Below are 27,044 nucleotides of genomic sequence, written 5' to 3'. Positions count from 1 at the left end.
GTGTGGATAAGTGAGTCCTGACCAGTACTGGGGAACGAACTGCTCAGAAACTCGAAATTAGATCCTAAAGCCATGTGTAGAGGAAGGCTTTTATGTCCTACGTCATATGCTCTAAGTATTAGTTATTTTGCTGTTTCTATGTGGAAATGCACAACAATTTCCTCCTCCAGAAACACAAAACCAGATCGATACTGAGGGCACCAGTAACTAGGAAACTCCAGAATCACATCAGAAAGTCACTTAGATAAAGCTGCTTAAGAAAAGCAACTCTCTCTACCAAAGACAAATCACTCCTCAGCTATTACGAATAGAAGAATAACCAGAAACTGACGGCTTTTCTCTGCTCTCCCCTTTAACACACACACACACACACACACACACCCCTTGGTCTCAGGCTTTCTGGCTCCTTCACCTACCTTTAACCTTCCACATGTTGGTCACACAGTCTGGGAGGACCTGTGTTAGGTAGTATCCAAGAACTTAAGGAAATGTTCCAAATATTCCTTCTGAAGCTGGAAGTGAAAAAAAAAAAAACAAAAAAAACTTAGCCATCCCATTTTATGGTGAAGGAAACCAAAGTTTCTTTTAAGGGGCACGTATCAACTCAATTCAGAAAATCATTCGTTAAATTATCAGAGAAATGCAAATCAAAACTACAATGAGGTATCACCTCACACCAGTCAGAATGGCCATCATTAAGAAGTCCACAAACGATAAATGCTGGAGAGGGTGTGGAGAAAAGGGACCCTCCTACACTGCTGGTGGCAATGTAGTTTGGTGCAGCCATTATGGAAAACAGCATGGAGATTCCTCAGAAACTAAAAATAGATTTACCATATGATCCAGCAACCCCACTCCTGGGCATATATCTGGAGGGAACTGTAATTCGAAAAGGTACATGCACCCCAGTGTTCACAGCAGCACTATTTACAATAGCCAAGACATGGAAACAACCTAAATGTCCATCAACAGATGGCTGGATAAAGAAGCTGTGGTATATTTATACAATGGATACTACTCAGACATAAGAAAGAATAAAATAATGCCATTTACAGCAACATGGATGGACCTGGAGATCGTCATGCTAAGTGAAATAAGCCAGAAAGAGAAAGAAAAATACCGTATGATATCACTTATATATGGAATCTAAAAAAAAAAAAAAGATACAAATGAACTTATTTACAAAACAGAAACAGACTCACAGATATAGAAAACAAATTTATAGTTACTAGGAGGAAGGGGATGGGAAGGGATAAACTGGGAGTTTGAGTTTTTCAGATACTAACTGTTATATATAAAACAGATAAACAAGTTTCTTCTGTACAGCACAGGGAACTATTGAAAAAAAGAGAGAGAGAGAAAATGGCTAGTTATAGCAAGCCCATCTTATCCAATAGAATGATTGGTGCCACTTTGCTTAGCTCTGTCGTGGAATGAGTCAGGTTTCTACGCTTCTTAAGAAACAAAAATGGATTCTACTGACATCAAACACTTCTTTAAACATAGAAGCAAGTCCCCTAATGCTCAGTCTGGAGAGCCTGCTTGTTCGATCCAACCCTCTGGCTCAGGGCCGTGCAGCCCCTCTGCCCCTCTCCGCCCGTCCCGCCTGCCCACTGCTGGACAGCTCCACGCCAGCAGCGCCCAAGCCCAGAAGGGCCGTGCCAGTCGTTTTGGAGCCCCAGGGGCCGTGGAATGGGACACTGGAGGGAGTGGATGTGGCTTTACTGGAGATAGTAAAGCCTTTGTGAGGAGCCCTGGGCAGGAATATTGTAACAAGAATTAAAGTATCACATGGGGTTAGAGTTGACTTTTCAAAATCCCTGAATTACATAAATGTATCATTAAGGGATTAGAAAGGGTGCGCCCTGGGAACCACCACCGAGGTCAGTTAGAACAATGTGCCAGCCCTCTCGATGCCCCCTGGATTTTTTGTTGCCATTCCACAAATACTAAATGTCCATCTACTTCTGCCCGATGCTGTGCTGGTGCGCAAATTTAGAGAAGTGGATGGAAATAGAGAGCCTTTGCCTTCACGGAGTTTGCTGGCCATCAACACAGTGTGTTTTAAGCAATTATTGGACTGTGCCAACCGTTTAACCTGAATGCTTTTATTTTCTTAATTCAATATTCTTTTGACCATATCTTTGTTTTACAGATGAAGAAACTCAACAATCTATGTCTTCTCAACCCCAGGCATCCATTATTCTTTGACTCAAAACTTGACCCACGTTGGGTGGAGGGGTATAGCCCAGTAGTAGAGCATGTGCTTGATGTGTGCAAGGTCCTGGGTTCAATCCCCAGTTCCTCCATTAAGGGGAAAAAATTTTAAAAATAATAATAAATGAAATAGGAACAAGTATATGTTAAAAAAAAAGAAAGAAAATTTGACCCAAATAATTTAATAGAAGGATAGAAAAGGGTGGGGAATGTAGAAATGCTCACAGTATCTAGTCTCATTTTCACTTTATTTCTCAGGCCTCTATAAAACCAAAGTGTGGGCGCATGATCAGCTTCTCATCTGGAGGAGAGAACCCACATGGGGTGAAGGCAGTCACCAAGGGCCAGAGGTGTGCGGTGGCTTTGTGGTTTACCTTGGACCCACTTTACAGAGAACTGGTGAGTCTCTGACCCGCCCGGAAAGTCAATGAGACATCCTGTAGACCTGCTTCATGAACTGATTTATTTGAAAATTCCTTTAAGTTGATCCATAACCCTTCAGGGAATTTAGAGACCACGGGGCGGGTAGAAGGCTTTAACGGAATTTTTCTCTCTGATTTCCAGCCCTGGCTGTTTTCTCAGCAAGAACACATTATCTTAATCAGATCCATGACCTAGCAATTACACATCGAATGTTTGCAGGATGAGTTTGGGGGACAGAAGAGGGGCTATGACGGCAATTCTTCATCAGATGGGTTCTAATGAGGGAATGTTTGCCGAAATAGACATTGGTGATATCTCGCAGTCTCTGATTCGTCTTGAGCACATTAACAAGCTGTAGCATCAGGAGAGAGGGACCGCTTTCTACTGGTCACCAGGAAGACTGCTTTGTTTTCTTGACAAATCATTAAAAATTTACTGAATAAATTGTGAAATATATGTAGAAAAGGGCGAGGGAACCTGAAAGCTTATAATTTACTATTATTAAATTAAATATTAAAATACAGCTGTTATTATACTGGAAGCAGCTGAGGACACAGCTCAGATAAGCGGCCAGGAGCTCATCCTTCTGGAGGTCACTGGGCAGAGGTTAGAGCATCTATCTGTGAAGTGCAGAGGGATGAATTAAGACCCGTGGATACAAGCCGCTGGGAGGAAACTCTGGGCTCAATGAAAGGAATAACTTCCAGATTGTCACCGCTGTCGGGGGTGTTGTCTTCTTTGGAAGTACTGAGTTTCTTGTCCCTGGATAGCTCCAGTCAGAGCCTCAGTGACTGCCTGGCCTGGGATGCTGAAGCAAACTGAAACGTCACAGCAAGACCTAAACGGGGTGACTTCAAAGTCGGCTCCACCCCTGAGTCTTAACGAAGCCAGGAAACTCTAGCCTTTAAAATGGCCTTCTATCCAGTTTTCCTCTTTAGGTCCCTCCATTGAATCCAATTTCGTCTGAAACTGTTTAAAATGAATTCCTTTTTCTCATAGACCCTTTGCTGTCAAACCTAACTCAGGCACAGTTTTTAGGCCGCATGCCCTAAGCATTCCCTTTTTTTCAAGTGGTGTCATAAAACTGATTACATTTCTTTTCTTTTCTTTTAATTTCAGAGGGTTTTTTGTTGTTGTTGAAGTATAGTCAGTTTACAGTGTGTCAATTTCTGGTGTACAGCATGTTTCAGTCATACATATATATACACATACGTATTTTCATTTTCACATTCTTTTGTGGTAGGTTACTACAAGATATTGAATGCAGTTCCCTGTGCTGTACAGTATGAACTTGCTGTTCATCTATTTTATATATAGTAGTTAGTGCCTGCAAATCTTGAATCCCCAATTTACCCCTTCCCGCCCCCTTCTCCCCTGGTAACCGGAAGTTTGTTTTTGACGTCTGTGCATCTGTTTCTGTTTTGTAAATAAGTTAATTCTTTCATATAGTTCACAAACGTTTAGGGAAGATCTACTATGTGCCTGGAAAACTCCTCTAGGCAGGCCCGGGGGTACAAAGGTTTTCAAAATGTAGCTTCCAGCCATAAGGCGTTTGGAGAGACAGACAAGGAACTACGGTGGGAAGACAGCAGTACGTGTTGGGATCTGAGATGGAGGAAGGCTGACTTACAAAAGCACAGTCCGAAAGGCGCGTAAGATGACAACCAGGCACAGAAAGAGAAAGGAGTGGTCGTGACAGAGGGAACAGAACGCCAGGGCTCTGAGAACTTCAAGGGGGACTGAGCCATCTCCTTCACCTGTCATTCCCCTCGTTCCTTGTGCGTCTCTACCTCCAAAATGCCAGCGCTTCCCAATAGCGCTCCTTCTGACTCAGGAATCCAGGACGTGAGTACACAGTGGAGATAACACAGTGGTAAAAAGTCGCCTCAGCTTTTCCTCTTTAGTGTCCAGTTCAGCAGGCATTTAGCCGATCTGATTATTCAATATCCTAGTCCTCTCTCCCAAAATACGTATTTTTTCCTATCAAAATAAGCTAACACAAAGTTCCTTTTGCTCTGTCTTAACCTGGAAAATATGCGGAAACTTCTCCAACCGCCCGGCCGTTGGCGCCATCTAGTGGTCACAGGAGAAAATGACCAGAGCCTCAGGCAACCAGTAGAAAATGTTGTCGCTGGGATTCCCACACTTAGCTCAGCGTTGGAATCGCCTGGGGATCTTTACAAACGACTGACCGCTGGCACTCACCCTTGGCAATTCTGGGTTAATTGGTATGGGTGTAACTTGGGTTTGTGCAACAGAATTTGAGAGTCCCAGAGTTAGGATCCTCCTCTCAGATTGAGTCCCTGAGCCAAGAAAGCCTGCTTGTGAAGAGGCCACCATAGCTGGCGGACTTCCATGCTCATTACAGGTTACTTTAAAGGCGCTGAATTCTCCAGGAGTACTTAGCATCGTAAACTCTTAAGGATGCCCGAGGTTAGAAGCTTCAGTTCCTTGTATAGAGAGTTCTTGAACTTCCTTCCTTTCAGGAGAGACGTGACTTCGAACAGTCTCTTGTGCAGTCAGACTGGAACACTGTATATACGTCACATTTGCTCATCAGCAAGGTGTTCTCCCATCTTCACAAAATAGTACTCCAGCATTTCACTCGGGCATCATGGCAACAATTCAGTTTCCTGTTATTTAGTATATTTGGTCGTTTTAGGTACCTTTATGTCAACATCATGTTCAATTACAAAGCTCTTGAATACGAGCTTTTCAAGTCATAAAATAGTTCTTTCTATAACTTACTGTGCTGGGCATTGTTCTAGGGACTGCCTATGGGAGGTACAAACTAGGTGAGACATGACTTTTATTTTCAAGGAGCTTGAAGTCAAAGTGAAGAGCTACTACAAGGGTCTCAGTAGTTAAAACACAAAGCAAAGTTTGGTGAGAATTATTATCAGACGCCAAAACGTGCATGGTGTTTCAAGGATAGAAGGAGGAAACCAGGAAAGTCTTCATTAAGGAGACGGCATCTGACCTGAGCCTTAAAAGGTGAGCATGATTTCTTTAGGGAGAGACATTCTACGAGAGAGAGAGCCTTTATCTAAGTATGTCTTTATTCACCAGCTTCATTCATTGACAGCCTCTGCCAAATGTCGGCAGCTTTTCTGGGCACAGGAAATACAACAGTGACCAAAAATGACAAGATTCCATGCTCTTCTCTCATACTTGGCTCTGCCGGCTAATTATTAGAGAAATGCAAATCAGAACTACAATGACGTATCCCCTCACACCAGTCAGAACGGCCATCATTAAAGTCCACAAATGACAAATACTGGAGAAGGTGTGGCAAAAAGGGAACCCTCCTACACTGCTGGTGGGAATGTAAATTGGTGCAGCCACTATGGAAAACAGTATGGAAGTTCTTTGGAAAACTAAAAATAGAGTTATCCTATGATCCAGCAATCCCATTCCTGGGCTTATATCCAGAGAAAACTCTAATTTGAAAAGATGCATGCACCCCAATGTTCGCAGTGGCAGTATTTACAATAGCCAAGACATGGAAACAACCTAAATGTCCACCAACAGATGACTGGATAAAGAAGTTGTGGTATATTTATACAATGGAATACTACTCAGCCATAAAAAATAAAATAATGCCATTTGCACCAACATGGATGGACCTAGAGGTTATTATAATAAGTGAAGTAAGACAAATATCATAGACTATCACTTATATGTGGAATATAGAAAAAAAGATACAAATGAACTTATTTACAAACCAGAAATATACTAACAGACATAGAAAACAAACTATGGTTACCAAAAGGGAAAAGGTTGGGAGAGATTAATTAGGGGTTGGGGATTAAGAGACATCGATGAGTATATATAAAATAGAAAAACAGCAAGGACCTACTGTTAGCACAGGGAACTATATTCAATAACTAGTAATGACATGTAATGGAAAAGCATCTGAAAAAGAATATATATATGTGCATATGTGTATAATTGACTCACTTTGCTGTACACTCAAAACTAACGCAATGTTATAAATCAACTATACTTCAATAAAAAAAAGAAAAAGAGAGACAACAAATAAGTAAAAGAATAAACATTTGAGGGATTATCAGATAGTGAGAAATGATGTGTGGGAAAGGGAACAAGGCAACTGATTTGAGAGCGGAGAGTGGTCTGAAAAGAGGACATGGAGGAGGCAGCGGTTAGACTTGACAAGCTGGTCAAGAAATAAGAATTCTCTTCTAACTGTAGGAGGAAGCTATGTGCCCTCCCTCCCCAACTTCCCCCAGTCCCGGGAAGGTACAGGATGGGACAGATTGCTGCAGCTAGCAGATCGTAGACTGGAGTCATAACCGAGAAGGTGAAAAGATGCAGGAGGCTGGAGATGCCACGCGGGGGGAGACTGGGCATGTTGAAGGGTTGCTGTAGGGGTGAGAGACGCACAGGATGTAGTGAAACATCCTTTAAATCCTCGGGGCATTTAACCTAGACTAGGTTGGGGAAGTTCTTCTCAGAGTGTCGTGTTCAGAGCCCACGTCAGGCAGGTGGAGTGTGAGGTGAGATGAGGGGACAGGACAAGATGAGGTGAAGAAAAGAAGAAGGTCAAAGTCAGGCAACTCCTCATAAGCACATCAGGAAGGCTGGACCTGGAGTGTGAAGCGCTGGGAACCCATGCCCGGCCATGAGCAGTGAGCAGGAGAGGGAGGCGGTCACGATTCAAGTGCAGAGCGTCCCTCACGAGCACATGGAGGGGGATGTGAAATGGAGAGATGAGTTTGGAAGTTGCTGCAGCAATTGTGTTAAGAGATACTGGAGTGTAAACCTCAAGCAGGAGCAATTTTGCCTCCTAGGGTGCACGTGGCAACATTGAGAGACGCTTTTGATTGTCACGGCTTGTGGGGAGGTGTTTCTGGCTCCCTGTAGTCGAGAGAAGCCAGGGAGGCTGCCGAATGTCTTCTGATGCACGAACAGAGTTGTCTGGTCCCAGATGCCAGCAGTGCCAAGGCTGAGAAACACTGGCCTCAGCTAAGGCAACAGCAGTGTGCACTGAAAAGAAAGGGGCGGGAAAAGGAGGCAGAACAGAGGGTACTCGGTGATTTGTCAGATCCAAGGAGCCATGGTCAGGCTTTGTGGGGCAAGTGGATGAGCCGCGCTGGTCTTTACTAAGAGAGGAAATACATGAAGAGGACAGAGTAAGTCCACGGGGGCGGGGGGGGTGGGAAGATGGTGAATTCAGCGTGAACCCTGAGCTGGAGAACTGGGTTGGAGATGTCCGTGGAACCACAAAGTAGAGAGGACAGTCAGCAGTTGAATATACAAGACTTCTTGGCCAGAGAGAAATCTTGGCAAATCAGGAAGAAAGGAAGCCAAGAGAAGGCGCCTGTGTCAGGATGGAGATGAGGTTCTGTCCTTAGCTGGATTTAGCATCAAGCCATGTACAGATGGGCGCCCAGAAGTGTTTGGGAAGCATCTGGCGCTGGGGCTGGCGGTATCCTTGTACCAGCAATGTGTAAATTGTTCTTTTTGCAGGAGCGAATACAGGCGGATGAAGTGATCGCCATCCTGGATCAAGAACAGCAAGGGAAGCATGAACTGAATATCAACCCCAAAGATGAGCTATAAAAATGAGGGGGGGTAAAGAGTGTTCTATCAGATATTTATTTAAATTGTTAATCTTATGAGAACCTTTTTATTTTTGTACAGAGCCACGATATAAATTAATAGGTTAATATGAGTCACCGGATCTCCCTTCTGTTCCTAAGGATCTTTGCTTGGCTCAGTCAAGTCTGTCTGTCTTGGTTTTTCATCAGTTCATCTCTCAACTCCCAGTCCCCTCTCCCCACCATACACACACACACACACACACACACACACACACACAGTTCTAAACTTAGCATGTGATTTGGACTCAGAAGGCCTTCCTGGCTCGGTGCCTTTTAGCCACAGTCTCTCCCAGGGCTGACGGCCGGCCAGGAGTTGGAATCCAAGGAGTCCGTGGCGAGGTCAGAACTCTTCAGGGATCATGGGCCCGAGGGTCCCCAGGCTCTGCGGAGGAACCGCTCTGATGAGTGCTGCGGGTGACGGCCGGGCTCAGCCTTCTCAGGCCCTGGGGGCAGTTTCTGCCTCCAGTGTTTTCAGCAGAACCTGGCACTGGAAGCTTCGATTCACCCTCCACAGCGCTTCAGAAAGGACTGCCCTAGGAGCTGTGTCTTTAAAACGGCTGTCGAGGGGTTAAAATAGAATGGCCCATCTTCCCAGGGACTTTGGAAGGAAACCTTTAATTCCATCTGCATGGGGGCACCATCACCACGTTGCCTGAGAGCGGGCTCCACTGGTGAGAAGAGGTGTTTCCTTCTGAAGACAGAAAAATGGATTTCTGGTTGATTCCAGTCTTCAGCTGTGTCTGTTGCTGGCCCCTTCTCTTTGCTGCGCTCCAGCTCGTGGATTTTAGTGCTTGTATCTGATTTGTGTAATAAAGGGAGCCTTATTTTGATACCTGGCATTTATTTTTCTTCTCCCAAATGTTTGGTGTATCGTCAGGTGATGGCTTTGTGGTCCCACCGGAGCTTTGGGGACAACCCAGGGGTCGTGCTGGGCTGTGGTTAGTGTTGCTGGCAGGTGCTCAGGGGCGGCAAGGAAGGTGGGGACATCACCTTTGAAAAAACAGAGATGGTTAGCAAGCGGGTGTCGATCCGGGGAACATCTATCTGGTCCTTGGTGCCAGTTCTAAGGGATGTTTGGGGAATGGGGACTGGAGTTGTTTTAGCCCAGGGGAGTCGGCTCCACTCACCCGTGGGAGACCACCTGCCTCTGGGATGGGCAGTGGTGGAAGTCATAGCCCTTGAGAAAATTAACAGATAAAAGCATTTTCTAAAAGTCACATTCACTTTCTGCCATTCGTGATCTTGGGCAGCGGTCAGAACAGTCACCCTCTGAGGCTGAAAAACTGAGTGTTAGTGGTTTTTGTGCTGTCTGTTTTCCACCCCGCCATGGGGCTGCACGTTCACCGTGGGAGTGTGGGAAGAGCGTTAGATTAATAGTTCCAGCCCCATCACATACGCTCTGCTGTGTGACCTGGCGCTACTCTCTTTCCCTCTCTGGGCTTCAGTTTCCTTCTCGGAAAATGATGTAACTGGTTGTGATTGTTTCCAAAAGCCCTCCCTCTTGCCCTAAATACAAAGCAAAGACAAAACAAAGAAAAACACCGGTTTTAGAGACATTCACCAATACGACCAAACTGACCTCGACCAACATTTTGAGAATTTGCAAATGGGTTCATTCAGTACCTGTGGGATTTTACAACTTGAACCCTCATTTTAGGGCTGAAAATCCCTGAGCTTTGAAAAGGGAGGTTGCCATTTGTTTGCTGTCTGACAGACGTGCTTGCTGGCGCTCAGATTTGCTGATAGGAGGTTCTGGCCAAGGATCTAATTTCTGTTTTCTGGCAACAAGGTATCAACAGAGAAACCAGAGCTCTGGCTGCTTGCAGTCCCCGCTTCCTGGGTGCTCTGGGCGCTCAGGGAGAGGCCAGGACTCCGGCACTGGTTCTGCAGTTCAGCCCCACAGACGGTGAGCGGAGACCTCAGTAAATGGCACCGGGGCAGCTCCATCTTGTGCCGCGGCCGACAGCAGAGCGGTCATTCCTGTTGTGCAGGCTCCCCGTGTTGTGTTATACCTGAGACACCATGTATACACGCAAGCCTTGAAGTTTTAATCTGCCCCACATCAGGCCATCCCTAACTTCATTCAAATATTAGGGAGTGTCATCAGATGATTTTAAAAAGATCAAGCTCATAAATCATAGTCTATGTGATGTGTCGTTCCTTGTGTAGAAGGATTGGAAAGCCCATTAGGATTTTTTTCAGTTTTTTGAAGAGCTGAAAGAGAAATCACATAGAAATCACAATGCAATTCCTTCTTTCTGTCTGGGAAGAAACTGAGACTCAGAGGTAGGAAAAATGATGACGTGGTTACAGAACCCGAACAGGCTGCAGAATTGACTTATGGGAGAGTCCTGGCACAGGGCAGCTCTCGCTAGAGGAAGGGGTGCCTTTTTGGTACTTGCTCATCAGTCCATGCACCCGCAGGGATGTGTCTGTCCAGAAACGGTGCCTCCTTCCAATTCATTTAAAAGTGCTGCCTGTGCTTGAGGCAGCTCTGGCTAAGAAGCCCAGTTTTTATGACTCCAAGTCTAGGACCTTCCTCTGTACCACTTGTCATAATGATTTTTTTCCCCTTGTCTAAAAAGCCTGCAGTTTCCCAGAGCTTTTATTTCCACTTGTATTATTGTATTATAGAATGCTTATGTAACACAGAACAGGTTCTCACACGGGGAACCCCAGGAGGTGTTCCAGGCACAGATGATGGTGCCCATTTTACAGATAAGGAAACTGAGAGCAATGAAAAGAGGTCAGAGCCTGTGGTCACTGGGCTCCAAGTGTCCACATCTGAGGCAGAAGCACAGTCTTTTAAAACAAGAGAGAAGAAAAAAAGCACCAGGTTGTTTGCTCCCAGGCATATTTAATATAAAATAGTACATTCATGTAAAGAACAGAATTAGATTTTTATAAAATCAAAACTTTTTCTCCTCTTTTATTTTCCTGCTGATATGTGAAGGCATATTTCCTCTTCTCTCCTCTGAGAGATACTGAATATGGATTGCACAACTCAATTAAGCAAATACCTGGGGTCCGCCCCTGCTTTCATGAAATTCATAAAAGGGAAGAAAGAAGGTTCTAGTCTGGAGTCATTTCCTCTCCCGCCAAGGCAGAAAGAATCTGGAAAATTAAATTAAATTAAATTAAATAATTAAATTTCTTCTTGAGAAAACCCAACATAGGACAGAGTGAGAATCTTGGATGTGTGAGGTGCTTTCTTCAGAGCCCTCCATGTAAATTGCTTGACAAGGAAATTTTAGTTTTCATGCAGTCTTCATCAGGACTTGGTACAGAGCATTTTTTGGCACTTGGTCAGCTGAGGAGAAGCCACGGAATGAGTCAGTACCCTTTAATAATATATACCTATGAATTTTAATTGCAGTACAAATGCTGCATTATTTCACATACGACAGCCACGGGGAACAACTCCCTTACTGACGTCAAGAGGGGAGGTAATGAGGGCCACCTCAGGAGTTCTTTATGCCAGAGAATTAAACCTTCTGAGGTGACTGACAATGGTGTGGCAGAGAAGCAGGGGAAAATTGAACTGTTCCCACATTCAAAGCTCTTCGGGGAAACAGAAGCCATTTGGCAAAAAAAAAACAAACCACAAGTTGGATCGGGCTCCCGGTGATGCACCCTCGCTCCCTCCTGCCAAGGAGCCCGGGATGTGAAGTGACCTCCCCACACGGTCCCAGATCCCACCCGCCAATCTTTACTCCCAGTTCGTTGGCTGCTTCCTACATGAGACATGAGGGCCCGGTCTGTTTTGGACCTGGACGGTTTCTCCAGGCACATTGAGACAAGTCAGGTCCAACACTGGGCTCCCTGTGGGGTGGGAGCTGCAGACTCCTGCCGTCAGAGCTCCCCTCTGCCGGCCTCCCCCTGGGAAATCACGGTGTTTTCTGTGCCCGCTGCTGACCTCTGAGGCCAGACAAATGTCAAGTCTGGAATAATCTGATCATAAATCCTGGCTTGCTCTCTGATGGGTGGTATCAGCCACGTGAAGAATTGCCTTAGTGTATCACCTCTGCTTTCAAAGACCTTATAAAGGGCCCCCAAGGAAATTCACCAAACAAAGTGTTCGTGCCCACGCTCCTCCTGACACCCACTGCTAGGGAGGGCAATGTGAAGGTGCTGTTAGTTCAGGATCTAACCCACCCTTCCTGGCTACTTGGTAGTATTCATCTGGGCGGAGGGGGACAAAGGTGAGCAAGATGAGCCTCGCCCTTTCTTTGCACGTGAGGCCACCGCAGTGGAGGCTGATGCTAGACCAGGATCTGATAGGCTTTCCACTGTGACAGTCCTTCTAAGTCACCTTCTGCTCTGGCAGGGCTGACCCACCGCCTTCTTCACCGAGTCCCCTCTTCCACAGAATTCTACCTGGAAATTCTTGCCCTTGGTCCCTCCTGGCAGATTGAGGTGCGTTCCCCCCCGACGACAGTGTGATGGCAAAGACCCTGGAAATCCTCTTGAGCCTCTAGTGAAACCCTCCTCCCTCTTCCGAGGTTACCATCCGATGGTGGGCGGGGATAAAAGTGGGGACTAGACAAGAAGGATTAGCTGCTCTGTCTCAGCGTTTTCCACTTGTAAATCATACAGCCCATTGTTTCAAAGGGTTGTAATCATGGTTGGCATTTATAAAGCCTTTTTATGGTCTTGAAGCACTTGGCAATCAGATGTAAGTACGTAATTATCTTGAGAGACACATCAGTGCAGTCTTCATCTTGTAAACAGAGAGAAGGAACCGTCACAGAGAAGGGGGTACAGGAGAGCTCTGGGCTCTCATGAATTCAGTCCTCAGTCTGTGAGTGATTCCTTTGTTGCAGGTTTAGGGAGGTGTTAAAAAATGAGTAAGAGTCCATCCCTTCCTTTAGAAATTCAAAGTAAAGTGGAAAAAGATAGATGTAAGCCAACGAAGAAAGGTAAAATGAGGTAAGTGTGGGGCTAGAAGGGTTTTGACGGACACAGGTACAAAAGCGCCCATGTGGGTCCAGAGAAGGGAGTGGCTGGAGGGAGGGGGGCCTTGCAGAGAAGGTGACATTAAAGCTGGGCCTTGAGTGCCTGCCTGCCACCAATCAGCAGAAATGAGCCATGGCGTCCTCAGCTGAAAAAGAGGTTGAATTTGAATTCAGTGGTTTACTGGGTTCTAAAATACGAAGATTTCAGAAAAGTTGGAGACCTGATTGTAAAGTTGGTGTTTTGAAGGAGAGTGCGGGATGGGATCTTTCCTACAAATTGCCCTGGGGAAGCATGTTCATGAATGCTGTGAAAATCCAAATAAATACCAGTTTAAAAGGAGTTTTATTTTATTCCCTTGTGAGGAGGTATATTTAAGCGCTTGGGGTAAAGCCGTCAAGGACCAGGCTTCTTACTAAAAAAGCAGAACCCCATCAGGGGTCAGAAAAAGCTGAAGGGAAGCCCATCATTCAGGTAAAGGTCGATGAGGTCACCCAATGGCATTTCCCTCTGCTCAAGAGGCCAAGAAATTTTTCTCCTGTACACCCTGGAGCTAGTCCACACACTCAGATTCTTCCCCTTTCGTCTCAGAAATGGGAAGAGTGGTGCTATTCCAGCCCATCTGAGGATATTCAGGTGTGTTGTCTGAAAAGCCTAAAGCATCTGGCAAAATCAGTCAAGCTTATGCTGAAGCCAGAGAGCTATGGAACCTGGAATGGTAAGGAGAGCTCTTTCAATGTCAGGCGGGGAACAGAGTTTCGGAAGCTTTGGGAATCCACGGAAGCAAACCAGCTCCAACAGGAGTCAGTGGGGCCTGTTCACCCCACTTAGAACCAAAGGGTTGAATAAGAAGACATTATGCAATAAAGCGTCCAATCACACTTAACTGCGTTCGTTCTCTGTACCGGCTTTTGGTTCGCTAAACTTTGCAAACGCCTTTGAAGGTCTTAAGCAATCATATTGCTTAGACCAAGAATAAATTATAGAGCCCCCGAGGCTTAGAAGCCAACTTCAAGGCTTCTGGTCACCAGACAACTACCCTCGGCTCTCATAATATTCCAACATTGAGCAACGTTTGCTGAACGGACACCAGTATTTTTATTGTAGTTGAAGTTCAGAGTTTCAGGACATGCTTTCCTTACAAGATATTATGAATCAGAATCATACTCATTTGGCATTATTATTGGTAATTAAATAAACGCTGTTTAGTTGTTTTTTTTCTTTTCTTCTCTCTTTCTCAGTATCTGAGATGAAGGTGTTAACAACATTTTTTAGCACAGTTGGGTTATGAGCAGTCCTGGCTCACAATCTAATGCACCTGCAGCTACTTCAAGTGAAGAACAGGCAGGAAGGCATTGTGGGGCCTCCCCTGACTGGGTGGAGTAAGGATTCCTGGAGAACATTCCACTTGTCTTCATTGTGTAGCTTTGTAGTCACTACACATTTCACGATGTCCCAGGAGATGGGGCCATTGTTCACGTGGAAAAAGAAACCCAGAGTAGACGAATGATGTGACTTAAAGTCACAAGTGTCAGTTTCCCAAGTTAAAAATAAGTGGCTGTAGTCTCTAAGGGCATTTTGCAATTCGGATCCATTTTTACGAAGAGCTAACAGAGGGCAGAGGAATTCTGATGTGCTCTTCTGACCCCAGGTCTCAGCACTCCTCCACACCCCAGTGGAAATCCAGAAGGAGCGTGGTGTCTTCGGTAAGATGGTTGCTGCCACTGCTCAGAGAGTGCCAGGCCTGGTTACGGCTCTGTTTCAACACGCTCCGGTTTCCTTGAGGGGAGCACTTTGAGCCTCCTCTGAACTTTAGGCCGCAGGGCTGAGCACAGGGTACAGATGTTTCTTCTAGACATTTGGCTTCTGAGCAATGTTTTTTTGGTCTCTAAGAGTAATAAAAGTACATCAGATGTTGCTCCCTGTACCATGAACTTTGCTTTGAAGCACCAGTGAGCCACTTCAAAGGCTCGGCACCACGCGGACAGGAAGATGCTGTTCCTGGGGCCTCCGCTCCGCTGAGGTGAGCCCACCAACCTGGGGCACGATGCCCACGGAGGCCCTTACCAACTAAAGACTGGGTGTCAGAAATGTCACATGTGACAGATGGGCAGACTGAAAACTTCAAACTGCCCTGCCTTTAGAATCAGCAGAGACTGATAGCTATCATGCTTTCAACTCTATGGAGAATATAAACGCATTGTTTTCATGCAGAATGATTTACAGACGAAATAGAAAGATATCCGAATGGCCCTCAAAGCTCAGCCTAGAGAGTTTGTGGTCATTGCTTATCTGCAGTCAGCATTGAACTGTCCAGAGCTGGTTAGACTGAGATCAATCTTGCGGAGGAAACATGTGGAGAATCGAAACCACGATAAGGCTTTGTATTTATAGTTCAGCCAATGACAATCACTGCAAACAACAGACTCCAAGGTGGGAGGGGCCTTAGGGAGCATCCAGTCCTATGCGCTTTATTTTAGAGCTGGGGAAACGGAAGCCCAGACAAGAGGTTCATTCACCCAACTTTACTTTGAAACTTACTGGTAGAGTCTGGACTTAACCCCAGGAGCCCGACTCCCAGGCCAGAGCCCCATCACATGAGTCAGGGGTCAGCAGCAGAGAAGACACAGGTTTTGTGCCTCCTAGACTTGGAGAGCCTGACTGACTTTACTAGCTCTCTGATAATGGACACATCTCCTGCCCTCTCATTTCCAAAGTCTGCGTCTGCAAAGGGCTAGTGATACCTACCTGATGAGCTGTCATGAGCTTTAATTGAGATCATAGAAGGAAAACACTAAGCACATAGCAAGCAATCATTAAAAGGCAATTGCCATTTTTACTATATCAGAGAACCTAAAAAGAAAAGAAAAGGAAAAAAGACTAGAACTATGACTTTTCTAGCAATGCTTTCCTAGCCCCACGACACTTCTTAATAATGCCTTCTCCCAGGAAGCATCTTGGAAACCTCAAAGTTAGTTTTCATACAATTTGATTTAAAATTTCTCTCTGGCCAAGAATAACACACTTATTGCTGGGATAGGAGAACAAGTGAAGAGAAATCTGTTATATAAAATCAAGAGGGTGTTTCCATTCCAAGCTGATTGTCAGTCATCAGTCGAGAAAGGAGATGCCCGCTATTCTGGCAGCCACCTGGTCTGGCCCTTTTAGCTTCCTAGTCTCTGCACCGCAATGTTTCATTGGCTGTTCCTGATGCTCTCTGTCCCAGCACATTGAGAGGCACAACAATTTCTACCTATTCCTTTTATTAAGCATTCTCTCACTTGCTTTTCCACTGTGTAGAAAACGCAGAATCATTGCTTAGCAGTAGAGGGCACTGTCAGCATATTTTGCTCGAAGGGGTAAAAAAAGATACTTCTGTGCATTCATTTGTTCACACATTCATTTTGACAAGTCTTGGTTTAACATCTACTAGGAAGGATGTTAAGCAAACGTAAGAGGGGGGCGTATAGTCTGGGTAGAAAGGCTACACAATAAAAGATGATATACCTGCTATCTGTGCAAACACAAAGAGTGTATGTTTTGGAGTTTTTTGAAGAGAGCAGAGATGAGAGGAGGCTTAGATAGCCCAGGGAGAATTGTTAAGGGAGTTGGTCTCGAGCTGGTCCTTAAAAGATGAGTTGGACATGGAACAGCAAAGATGGAAGAAGCAAAAGGAAAAATGAACAGTAAACGCAGAGCCACGCATTGCCATGAACATCAATTCTGTAACCATGGCAACCGCTACTCCGACAAGTATTACCTCTGCCTCTTATAATAGTTGTCACGGACCACGTGGATGGAGACTTTCACAGCCATGATCTCATTCGGCCCTGACGGCAATCCTGTGACTTCAGTTCTACAGGTATTATTATTATTATTATTATTATTATTATTATTATTATTATTATTATTATTATTATTTGACTAATAAGAATTTTGAGACTCTTAGAGGGAAAGTGACTTGTGTAAGGCCACACAAGCAGTCTCCGGCGGTGTCAGGATCCTCTGACACGTTTTTCTCCCAGTGAGTGCAGTAGGAAGCCCTACTTGTGACACAGACTCACAGCAAAGAGAGTCTGGGATGCAGAATAACAGGGTAAGTTCCAGCTGTCAGGCTGGCTTCGGGTTACCGAGGGCTTGACCGAAAGCTAGACTGCGGTACTGGGGCTTGAGCCTGTAAACCTCAGGAAGGCTTCTGAGGTTTGGGAAAGCCAGAGATGGGTGGTTACTCACCGCAGTGGCAGAGCAAAGCTGGCACGTGAGGTAATGGAAGGGAAAGGAGAGAGATCAGGACACCAATAAAGAAAATATTACAGGATTTGAGGCTGGGGGGGTGGTAGTAAGTGGGAGTGGCCTCCTCCAGTGGGGAGGAGTCTTATCACTGCCATTCATTGCTGGCACTTAGAAATAATGCAAAGCAGATTAACTTTAAATTGACTGGTTTTTAATCCCCTACAGACAACACAACACCTTACTGCCTGCAGCCCAGGGAAGTCTAATGTCACTACCCGCCATCCCCTATCCCTCGACACTTTCCGGTCCCCCATTGCCAAGCGCAATGTGAGGACAGTCTAGATCAGGCTGGCAGTGGCGGGACTCACAGTCGAGAGCTGAGGAGAACTATTCTGAAGAGAAAAGAAATAGGGACTTGATGGCTGACAGAATCACCAAGGAAAGAAGATAAAAACCATGATTCTGAGATTTTGAGTCCAGGGAAATAATAATGTCAATAATGCAAGTAGGGAGAATAAGGGAAAAAAAAATTGGTTTTCAGAGGCAACATGATCTTACTGGGCAGGAGGACTTCCAAGCAGCAACTCAGCGCTCGATGGAACGCTTTGGTGCAACTTATTTCCTTCCCTGCTTATTGATTTCTTGCTTTTCACTGTTCATCTGAAACTTATAAATGATGGGGATTGTTTACAGCTCCCTTACAAGTAAGGAAATTGATGGGAGGGTTAAAACTGCCAAGGTACTGGTGTTACCATTCTTTGTTTAAATCCCTTCCACTGACATCAAAATCAGTTTCATTCTTCTTATGATGACGGAACTGTGAATATTGGAGCCCTTTCTACCGCCTTTCCCTCCTTGACTCCCTAACCCAGACTGCCCGTTCTTGCCTCTCAGATGTTTGCATTCTGTATTCTCTTCCCAGAACACTCTCATGCTCCCCAAACCTCTCCAGATTCACCAGGATGATCAACCGTCTCGGTTTCTCTAGGACTGAACGTCAAAACCAGGGTAGTCCCAGGCAAACCTGGACAGCTGGTCACCTTACGTGCAAGTCAAGTCAGCTTTTGTCTTGCATCCTTCTTCCTCTAGAAAGCCTTCCCTGACCTGCTACAGCCCCAGGCTAAGTTCCATCTCCCTGTTGAGACTACTCACCCACCCTCTTCATTCCCCTGCTGCCACCCTTCTCACTCTCCTAATTACTGAGTTTAGGTCCATCTACACTGAGACCCACAGTAGATATCTTTGTGGCATCTCCACTCTCCCCACCCTGGTCCAAGCAATCGTTGTCTCTCTGTGGTATTGCAGTAGCCTCCTAACTCCTGCCCTGGTTTCCACCCTTGTCTCCTTTACGTGTATTCTCAATCCAAAATCCAGAGTCATTTTTCTGAAACGAAAGTTGGATCCTGTCACTCCTCTGCTCAAAATCTTTCACTGGTTTTCTATTTCACTGGCTAAGCCAATTATTCTCTGCTCTTACCTCTCAATACTCCCCACTTACCTTGTCAGCCCAGTGGCACTGCTCTCCTGACTGTTCCTAGAACACTTACAGCCTGCTCCTGCCTCAGGGCCTTTGCACTGACTGTTGTTGATGCCTTAACATTCTTCCTTCAGATGTCCACATGGCTTATCCCTCATGCCCATCAAATCAAGGTCAAAGTACACTTTCTTAGGGGGTCCTCTGTGACCTGCTTTTACGCTTGAATGCCTGCAGCTGCCATTGCCACTCAGCACATACTTTCTAGGGCAGGAATTTTATTCATGACTGTATTTCCAGGGTTTAGAATAGTACATGGCCCAGAGTAGAAATTCAGAAATACTTACTGAGTGCTTGTTTACATGATTACATGAAGGAGTGGACACGCAGTCGAAGGACTGTTGACTGAGAGTCACAAGTTTTAATTGAGTCACACGGGGTCTGGGAGACTTTGAGGAAACTGCTCTCTCCCTCTAGGTCTTGTTGTCTCCGACTGTGAAATGATGGCCTTGGACCCAGGGCTCTGTAAGGATGCTACAAACAGCTGTATTCTCAAAGTCAACCAGTCAATGATATGTGAGAAGCAGCATTCAAATTCGTATTAAACAGAGCTCAGAGGCAGAGAAACATTAAGAAGGAAAGAGGCATTATGGAAGTTCCAAATGAGAAACAAAATGTGTACAAGAGACATGAGGATTTCATATATGAGGAGAGGTACAGGAGGCAGATGACTGGGCCGGGCTGACACAGACCATTCATTAGAGGACTCAGATTGAACCTCAGCCCAGGGATAAAGTATCCTACCAGCCCAGAAAATGACACCAAAGGTGGGACAAAACCCATCTCATTACAAAGCCCTGCACAGACACAATTTGTGATTAGAACACTGATTGGAAGTCTTTCCTCACGCCAGCCTCATGGCCCCTAGAGTGGGTGGATTCTCAGATTAGTCATAGGAGAACAGACAGTTTAACAGAAGAGAGGCTGTTCTAGGCTGTTCCATTTGGAAAAGAATCATCCCTTCGGAAAAGGGAAGTAATTCAAGATGCACGCAGTTTTCAGTGTATTGCCCACCTGTCTCAGGTGGGAGATACCGATTGGCCACCATCTTAGACAGGGTCCTTGGAGAGAGGGTGGAAGGGGATGGATTAATCAAGTTAAAGGAGACACTTCAGTGCTACAGCTGCCGCACCCTGAGTGTGAGGGACCAGACTGGTTATTCAACTTCTCCTGAGTAGCTACCGTGTGGATACAAATCTGAGCCCAGTAAGGTCAGCGAGTTACTCGGCAGTAACCAAATCCGTGGTGTTGCGGGGATTATCAGGGCGATCTCCCTCTGCAGTCATGGTTGAATAGGATTTTGCTGTTGTCACCTTGTTTGGTAACAGGGCAATAGCAAGTGTTGCAAGTGTAATTGTTGCTGTTGAAATGTCCCCTTGGCAGTTCCTGGTGTGTGTGTGTGTGTGTGTGTGTGTGTGTGTACCATCTTTACAAAGTGGCTCTGGGAACTTGGATTCCACCTCAAGGAAGTAACCATGGGTTGAATTCAGATCCAGCAAATAGATATCAAACCCCTAGTTCTTGCCAGATGTTGTATTGAATGCTTGGCTGTGCTCTAAACTTTGTGAAATCGTACTATTGGCTCCATTTTACAGATCAGGAAACTGAGGCTTAAAGATGTTAAGTAACCCACTCAAGGCCCTAGTGAGAGCAAGTTGCCAAGCGAGCTAGGATTTAAGGATTTTAGAACTTGCCACTCAGACACAGAAATATTTCTTGAATAAAATCTTGGGAAGAATACCACTGTATAAGACAGGAGAGGTCGTGGCTGCGTGCGTTGAAGCAGGAGCCAGGACTTTGGCGCTCTGTCCACCCATCCCTCTTTGTCCACCTCTGTGCTCTCTCTTGAGCTCAGAGGAACACATTCCAAAAAGCCTGCTGGGTGAAGTGAACTTGAATTTGCTCCCAGCTTTAAAGTGCTGTAAATCTACGATTTTGAGAAGTTCCTACTCATACCATACATGGACTGTCAGCTCCTTCCTCTGGATAATACTTGAACTAGCTGGACCTCAGATACAGGAATCTGAACTTCACAGTTTGCAGAATCATAGAATGCTAAGGGTGGAAGAAACCCGAGAAATCAACAAATCCCAAAACTCCATGTATCTGATAAAATGATACTAACTTTAGTTTTTATTGACTGATAGGCCAGAAAGAAGAACGGATTTACTCAAGGATTTACTCAAGTCAGCTGCTCAGTTGCCGTCTTTCTTCCAGAGAGGTGATATTTACAACGTGTGACAATCAGTATGTTCTAACCAATTGGAACAGATAAAGCTCTGGGGTGGGGCCCAGCGGAGACCCTCCACGTGGGCTTTAACTTAGTTGCTGGATTGTCAGGCTGTCCCAGGGGTTCTGGAGGAGGGACTGGGGTGGCTGGGGCAGCAGCGGTTGGGCTGGTCCAGCGGCTGGTCTGGAGGAAGCGGCTATTTATAAGAGCTCAATAATTGGCATAGCCGTCCTGTTGCATAATAGTGCAACAGCGGGCCTGGCCTTTAACACTCATTCATCGGAATACCCAAAGTTGCAGGGTTTCCTCGTAATTGCCGAAACTCTTCGAAGACATCTGGGGCTTTGCCCCACTGCTGTTTCTGCTTCCTTTTCAGGAGGGGAAAAAAGAGGTAGGGAGGGGCAGAGTTTCTGTCAGCCAAGTGTCACATCACAGAATTCCACCCAGAGCCACACAGGTGCAGATACCTGAGGGGCATTACCTGGCAGATGGCGCTGTCTCTGGTAATTGGGTTGACATCATTGAGCAGCCTTAGAGGATTTGAATCCTTTCCACGACTCCTGCCCCCTCCCAACTGGTGGTGAAAACCTCAGGTAGGGAGTTGAGTGATTATGCAAAAGCTAATGCAAGGAAACTCAAAGGTCATGTTCCTAAGGTAGAGACCTTTTCCTAGGTTCTGATCCAGATTCTCAACGGGAAGAAAAGGACCAAGGTTGCAGCTGCTTTCAAGGGCGTACAAAGAGAGAGCTAAGGATGGCCAGAGAACTACGTACTCAGGAGGTTACAAGACTCCTTAATGGTCACTTGGTCCAGGGCCCTGTCAAAGGCTTCAGTCTTCACAATGAACCACCCCGACCCCAACCAGATAAAGATGTTCTGCTCCTAAATGAGTGTTGCTCTCCCTCACTTCCAAATCTTTCTGTGTGTAGTTTCCCCTGTGTATACCCTTCCTCTTTCCCTGCTGCTTCTTGGGTCCATCTTCTACTTGACTTCCAAGTCTCATTTTAGAAAATGCTTAGGCAGTGTATTTAGAAAAAAAGAGGCAGTGTTGGATGTCCTTTAGGAAATTCTCTTAGCCAGTGGAACTTCGCACACGCAGCATTCGGTGGTTCTCCGGTGTTTCCGTCTGTGTTCCCCTCCCTCGGCTGTGAGCCACACTAGGGGAGGCACTGGCTCTGTTGTCTTATCCAGCAGGGCCTAGCACAGGACCTTACTCAACAAATCATTCAGAAATGTGCATGGATGAATGAATGAGTGAATGAATGAATGAATGGCTCTATCTTGGCTGCTGATAAAGTGTTTACATCCGTAACCTCACATTAGCCTTGCACCATGCTTAGGAAGAAGATAAGACTTTAATGCTTCTAAGAAGTAATATTCTCTTTCTTTTTTAAAAAAAATTTATTCTTTATTGAAGTATAGTTGATTTACAATGTTAGTTTCAGGTTTACAGCAAAGCAATTCAATTATACATATATATACACATATATATACATATATTTTCATATTCTTTTCCATTATATCTTATTACAAGAAACTGAATATAGTTCCCTGTGCTCTGCAGTAGGTCCTTGTTGTGTATCTACTTTATATATAGTAATATGTATCTGTTAATTCCAACTCCTAATCTATCCCTCCCCCCTGCTCTCCCCTTTGATAACCTAGTTTATTTTCTATGTCCGTGAGTTTATTTCTGGCTGGTAAATAAAATTCGTATTTTTTTTAAGATTCCACATGTAGATGATATCATATGATATTTGTCTTTCTCTGTCTGACTTATAAGAAGTAATATTTTGTTTATTCCCATTTTATGGATAAAATAAACTCAAAAAGAAAGGAAAAGAAAACCCCTTGACCTATGTTTAAGACATGGATGGGCCATTCTTTGTGCTGTGTTCTTGCAAACTTTTTATCATCTTTACCCTTATAACTGAGCTTTGAAATATTTTAATCACACTTTTAAAATGTATTTATTTTTAAATTTACACAGCCTTTTCAGTGAGCTTTGCCAAATGCATAAAGTCACGACAGTCCTGACACAGAACTGTCCCTTCGCCTACCTGCTGGCCTTTGTAGTCATTCCCTCCCTACCCCGGCTCCCTGCCCATCACTGGTTTGTTCTCCATCCCTAGAGTCTGTACAGTCATAGTTTTAGTAAATAAAAAACCAAAGCACAGAGAATTTGAGCAACTTACTTAAGGTAAGAAGCTCACGTGATTAGGCTTGGCCATTGAACCCATACTTGTGATTCTCCATGAAGGTGGAAGGCGGGAGTGCAGAGCCAAGGAAAACGCTTGTCCCATTGCCTTGCCCCCATTCCTCCTTCCGCAGAGAGGGCCCTGTCCTTAGTCTGGGCTCTGTGAGAGGCAGGGCCAACACAGCCTCATCACTGAAGGCCAGATCTGATGACGCTGCCCCTCTGCTCATTCGCTAGGTGCTGAGGGAGGACTGTGTTCCTACCCGGTGGAAGAATCTGAAACCCGTGTGACCTGCAGGATGCCTAGAAGATGACGGTGCAGCAGACTGGTCTTTTTCCAGGGGTCCCGCTCATCTCCAAGACAAGGGGTTCTGAGAGGAGGTCATTGCTAAATATTCAGCCTCTCCATTCACCAGCTTGCCCTCCAAGGCCCAGGGGCCCTTTTCCAGACAGGGGTAAGACTGCAGGTGAGCCCGCTGGCACAAGGTGGGCGCTGCTGCTAAGTGGCTTGATGTAACTGTCGTGGTTGCTCACCTGGGAAGCCGGCCCTGTTCCCTGTGGGAGCAGCCTCACTGGGCCAGCCTGAGGGCAGCGAGTGCAGATCTTACTGGAGCTCCCAAAGCAAACAGGCTTAGCGGCAGCTTCAAAGTGGAGATTGAGGCCATCTCCCTGAGAGGCGTTGGCTTCCCGGGCTTTTCATCAGGGTGGCAGGATATCGGTGCCACTTTTGTCTAAAGATAATCTCTTTCCTAAATTTAAAAAAAACAGTACTTGCCTGGGGCTGAGGGGAGATGTGAGGGTGTGATCTGCTCTGACAGAGACAGGAAATAGCTCTGGGCCTCCTACAGCCGTCCCAGGCCCCACTGAAGCCCTTCTCCCCATCATCCTCACGTCCTACCCCTCTGCCTTCCTTCCTTCAGGAAATCATTCTTTTCTTACCTTAGGAAATACTGTGAAATTCACGAGGGCTGACCCGCCCCTCCAGGCTGCAGTCTTGGCTGCAAGACTCCATCAGGCCCTACCACCTAAGAAGCTGGATCCACTGCTGAGGGCTTTTGAGATCAGTAGCCCTAACGCTTTAGGTGCAGAAGTTTCCGGAGAACCCAGCCTCGGCTTCCTGCATTCTCTGCTGAGGGGCTGCGGCAGTGATAATGGACCAAACCCAAGGCTCTCCCACAAGACTGGGGCTAGCAAGCAGTGAAGTTCACCGGCTGTGAAAACCCCACCCTCTGGCCCAGTTATTAACTAGCTGGGGGATCTTAAAAGAGTTGTTTACTTTCTGGATGAACATTATCTTTCTCATCTGTGCAGTGGAATAAATAATACCTAACTTACAAGGCTGTAGAGGGATCATGTCACGTGGCACACAGAACACACTGCACAGCAGGAATTACTACCACCCCCACTGTTGTCACCATTACTCACTGGAGTTTAATTTAAGCAACCGTGTTTGGGTATTTCTGTAAATTATATACCTGAGACGTTCTCTGCCTTTTGCTGCCAATCCACCATGTGATACAACACGAGGAACGTTCTAGCCAATGCCTGGTGTTCATTCCTGAATGGGACCTCTGCCCTGAGACCATGTTGTTTTCCACCTGACACTTGGTGTTACAGCAAGTAGCGGATAGAAGGATCCTCCCTCTCCCTGAGCCCAGAGCCCAGGACCAAACCAATGCTGCCAGTGCTGGCCTTTTTCTTCCACATCCTGTCCTGGTCCCTTGGACCCCAGACTCAAAGTTTTCTTTTAAATAAAAGGCAACATCTAATCAAAATAAAGGCATGGTAAAAAAAAAAAATTCAAGAGATTATGGACCAGCAATGTGAAAATGAAAACCCGGAATCCTTTTCTTATCCTGGCCCAGCAGTGTTCCCAGTCTGGCGACGTGTGTACAGAGGGGGGGGGGCCATTTCTGTGACCCAGGGAGGGCAGTTCCCCATCTGCTTCAACCTGTGTCTATCTCAGGTGGAGTTCCTTGTCATGATGTCTGGGCATCGCAGGAGAGAGTGTGAGCCGCACAGAACACCTATGTTTGGCTCATAAGACATGAGATCATTTTGAATGCAGAAACCTGCTTTTTAGGCCACAGCTAATTACTAGTGTAGGGCTGGCTGATGCTATGGTTCGCTCCCTGGTGATTTCCTGCATTGAAATGACAGCTGATTCCCCCCCCCATCTCATTATCTTTTGGGCTGGTTTATCCCCTTCCCTTCTTAGACTTCAGCAACCTGAAAATTTGGACAAAATGAAAAGGATATGGATAAGATAAATAATTAATTGCTAAGACAGTCACTTAATTCATAAGAATCATGGCAGGATGTCTGAAGTTAAGGGTTAATTTAACTCATGTCTTTGCCTATTATATGTACATGAACTTGTCATCACTCTGATGCTTAGAATTTAAAGATCAACTTTCCTCTCAGGTCTTTCAGTTTGTAAGGACATTGGCTCTGAGTTCTCTTTCTCTGAGGGGCGTGGAAATTAAGGATTAGGAGAAATTTTAAGATGTAGCCAAGATTGCATAGTAAATGATCAGACAACTGAGTCTTTCCATTCCTAATCTAGTCTTCCAGCCACTTTGCAATCTTAGTTCCTCATTTGTCAAATGACGATCATAATTATACCTTTCTTATGATATGAGGAACCGTGCTAAAAATCCCTAAAAGTAAAAGAGAAATACCAAAAACTAACAGTAGGATTGTAAGTAAACATATGTTTTTTTCTCTTATATTTTCCCATTTTTAAATACAGAACAATTTATTAATTTTATCTTCAAGAGACGTATTTTTTAAAATTATACATTTCATAAGGCTGTATGCAGCAGTATCCAAGTCTTTCGTGCAGTCACAAGGCATAATACATTTGTGTCCCTGCTGTTCAGTTATTCTCAGTCTCTCAATACTCTGTAAGTTCCTAGGTCTTGCAGCACCTTTCTCCTGAGGCATAGCCTCAAACTAAGGCCCTACATTCAAAGGGTACTCAGTGAGGCATTGTTTCCTCTTGTAGCCATTTAGAGACAAAGTTACTCAAGCCTGCCCTTTCTGGCTTCAGTGCTGAATGTAGTTAGATGCTCAGTTCTAAAATCATATCACTATTTCATACATTTGCGGTCCAGGCCCAGCAAAATGAAGAGAGATGATGGGTGAGGAAGTCTGGGATGGGGAAGAGACCACTGAGTCATTATGTTCTCACCAAATGTTAACTGGAAGGCTTCAACCACCCAAAAGCCTAAAGCAATCTCTTGGCCAGTATTTCCCCATCCATGCGCCCCAATGCTGACCAACCATCCCCTCTGGCACCTTATAAGGGCACGCTAATTAGAAAACTCATCTTGCAAGAATGCGGCAGAGAAACCTTTCACACGGAGTGGAACCTCAGCGCCCAGCGGCACCATGACTCAGTGGTGGAGCTGACTTCCAACACCCAGTCTGATCACTCTCCAGCCAAAAAAGAGATGACCTACATGGCAAAGGCCAGGCAAATTCCCACAGGGCCAGCCACGAGGCTAGTGCATGGGGGTGACAGGTTCCTAAAGTACTAGTTACACCTGCAGTGTCAGGGGGAGAAGGGAAGAGGCCAAAACCAACTCATTTGCCCATTTGTTTATTTTCTTATGGTGTATTGTCTGCTCC

General features: G+C 45.4%; 1 protein-coding gene and 1 long non-coding RNA gene across 2 annotated transcripts in view; both read left to right on the top strand.

The window, feature by feature from the left end:
* Positions 1–9,094, top strand: part of P3H2 (prolyl 3-hydroxylase 2) — a 135,356-nt gene extending 126,262 nt beyond the window's left edge. Inside the window, exons 14-15 of the mRNA XM_006200964.4 lie at positions 2,476–2,616; positions 8,131–9,094. Of these exons, the coding sequence (XP_006201026.2) occupies positions 2,476–2,616; positions 8,131–8,223 (234 nt within the window). The 3' untranslated portion in view covers positions 8,224–9,094. The remainder of the gene's footprint in view (positions 1–2,475; positions 2,617–8,130) is intronic.
* A 7,689-nt stretch (positions 9,095–16,783) lies between these two features.
* On the top strand, positions 16,784–25,056 carry LOC116282584 (uncharacterized). The gene is made up of 3 exons (XR_012074295.1): positions 16,784–17,079; positions 23,649–23,866; positions 24,356–25,056. It is a non-coding gene; the product is annotated as an uncharacterized lncRNA (long non-coding RNA).
* Positions 25,057–27,044: the final 1,988 nt, after the last annotated feature.

This window comes from Vicugna pacos, chromosome 1 (assembly GCF_048564905.1).
Source record: "Vicugna pacos chromosome 1, VicPac4, whole genome shotgun sequence".
Lineage (NCBI taxonomy): Eukaryota > Metazoa > Chordata > Mammalia > Artiodactyla > Camelidae > Vicugna > Vicugna pacos.
The sequence above is the reverse complement of the archived record's forward strand: the minus strand, read 5'-3'. Positions and strand labels throughout refer to the sequence as shown.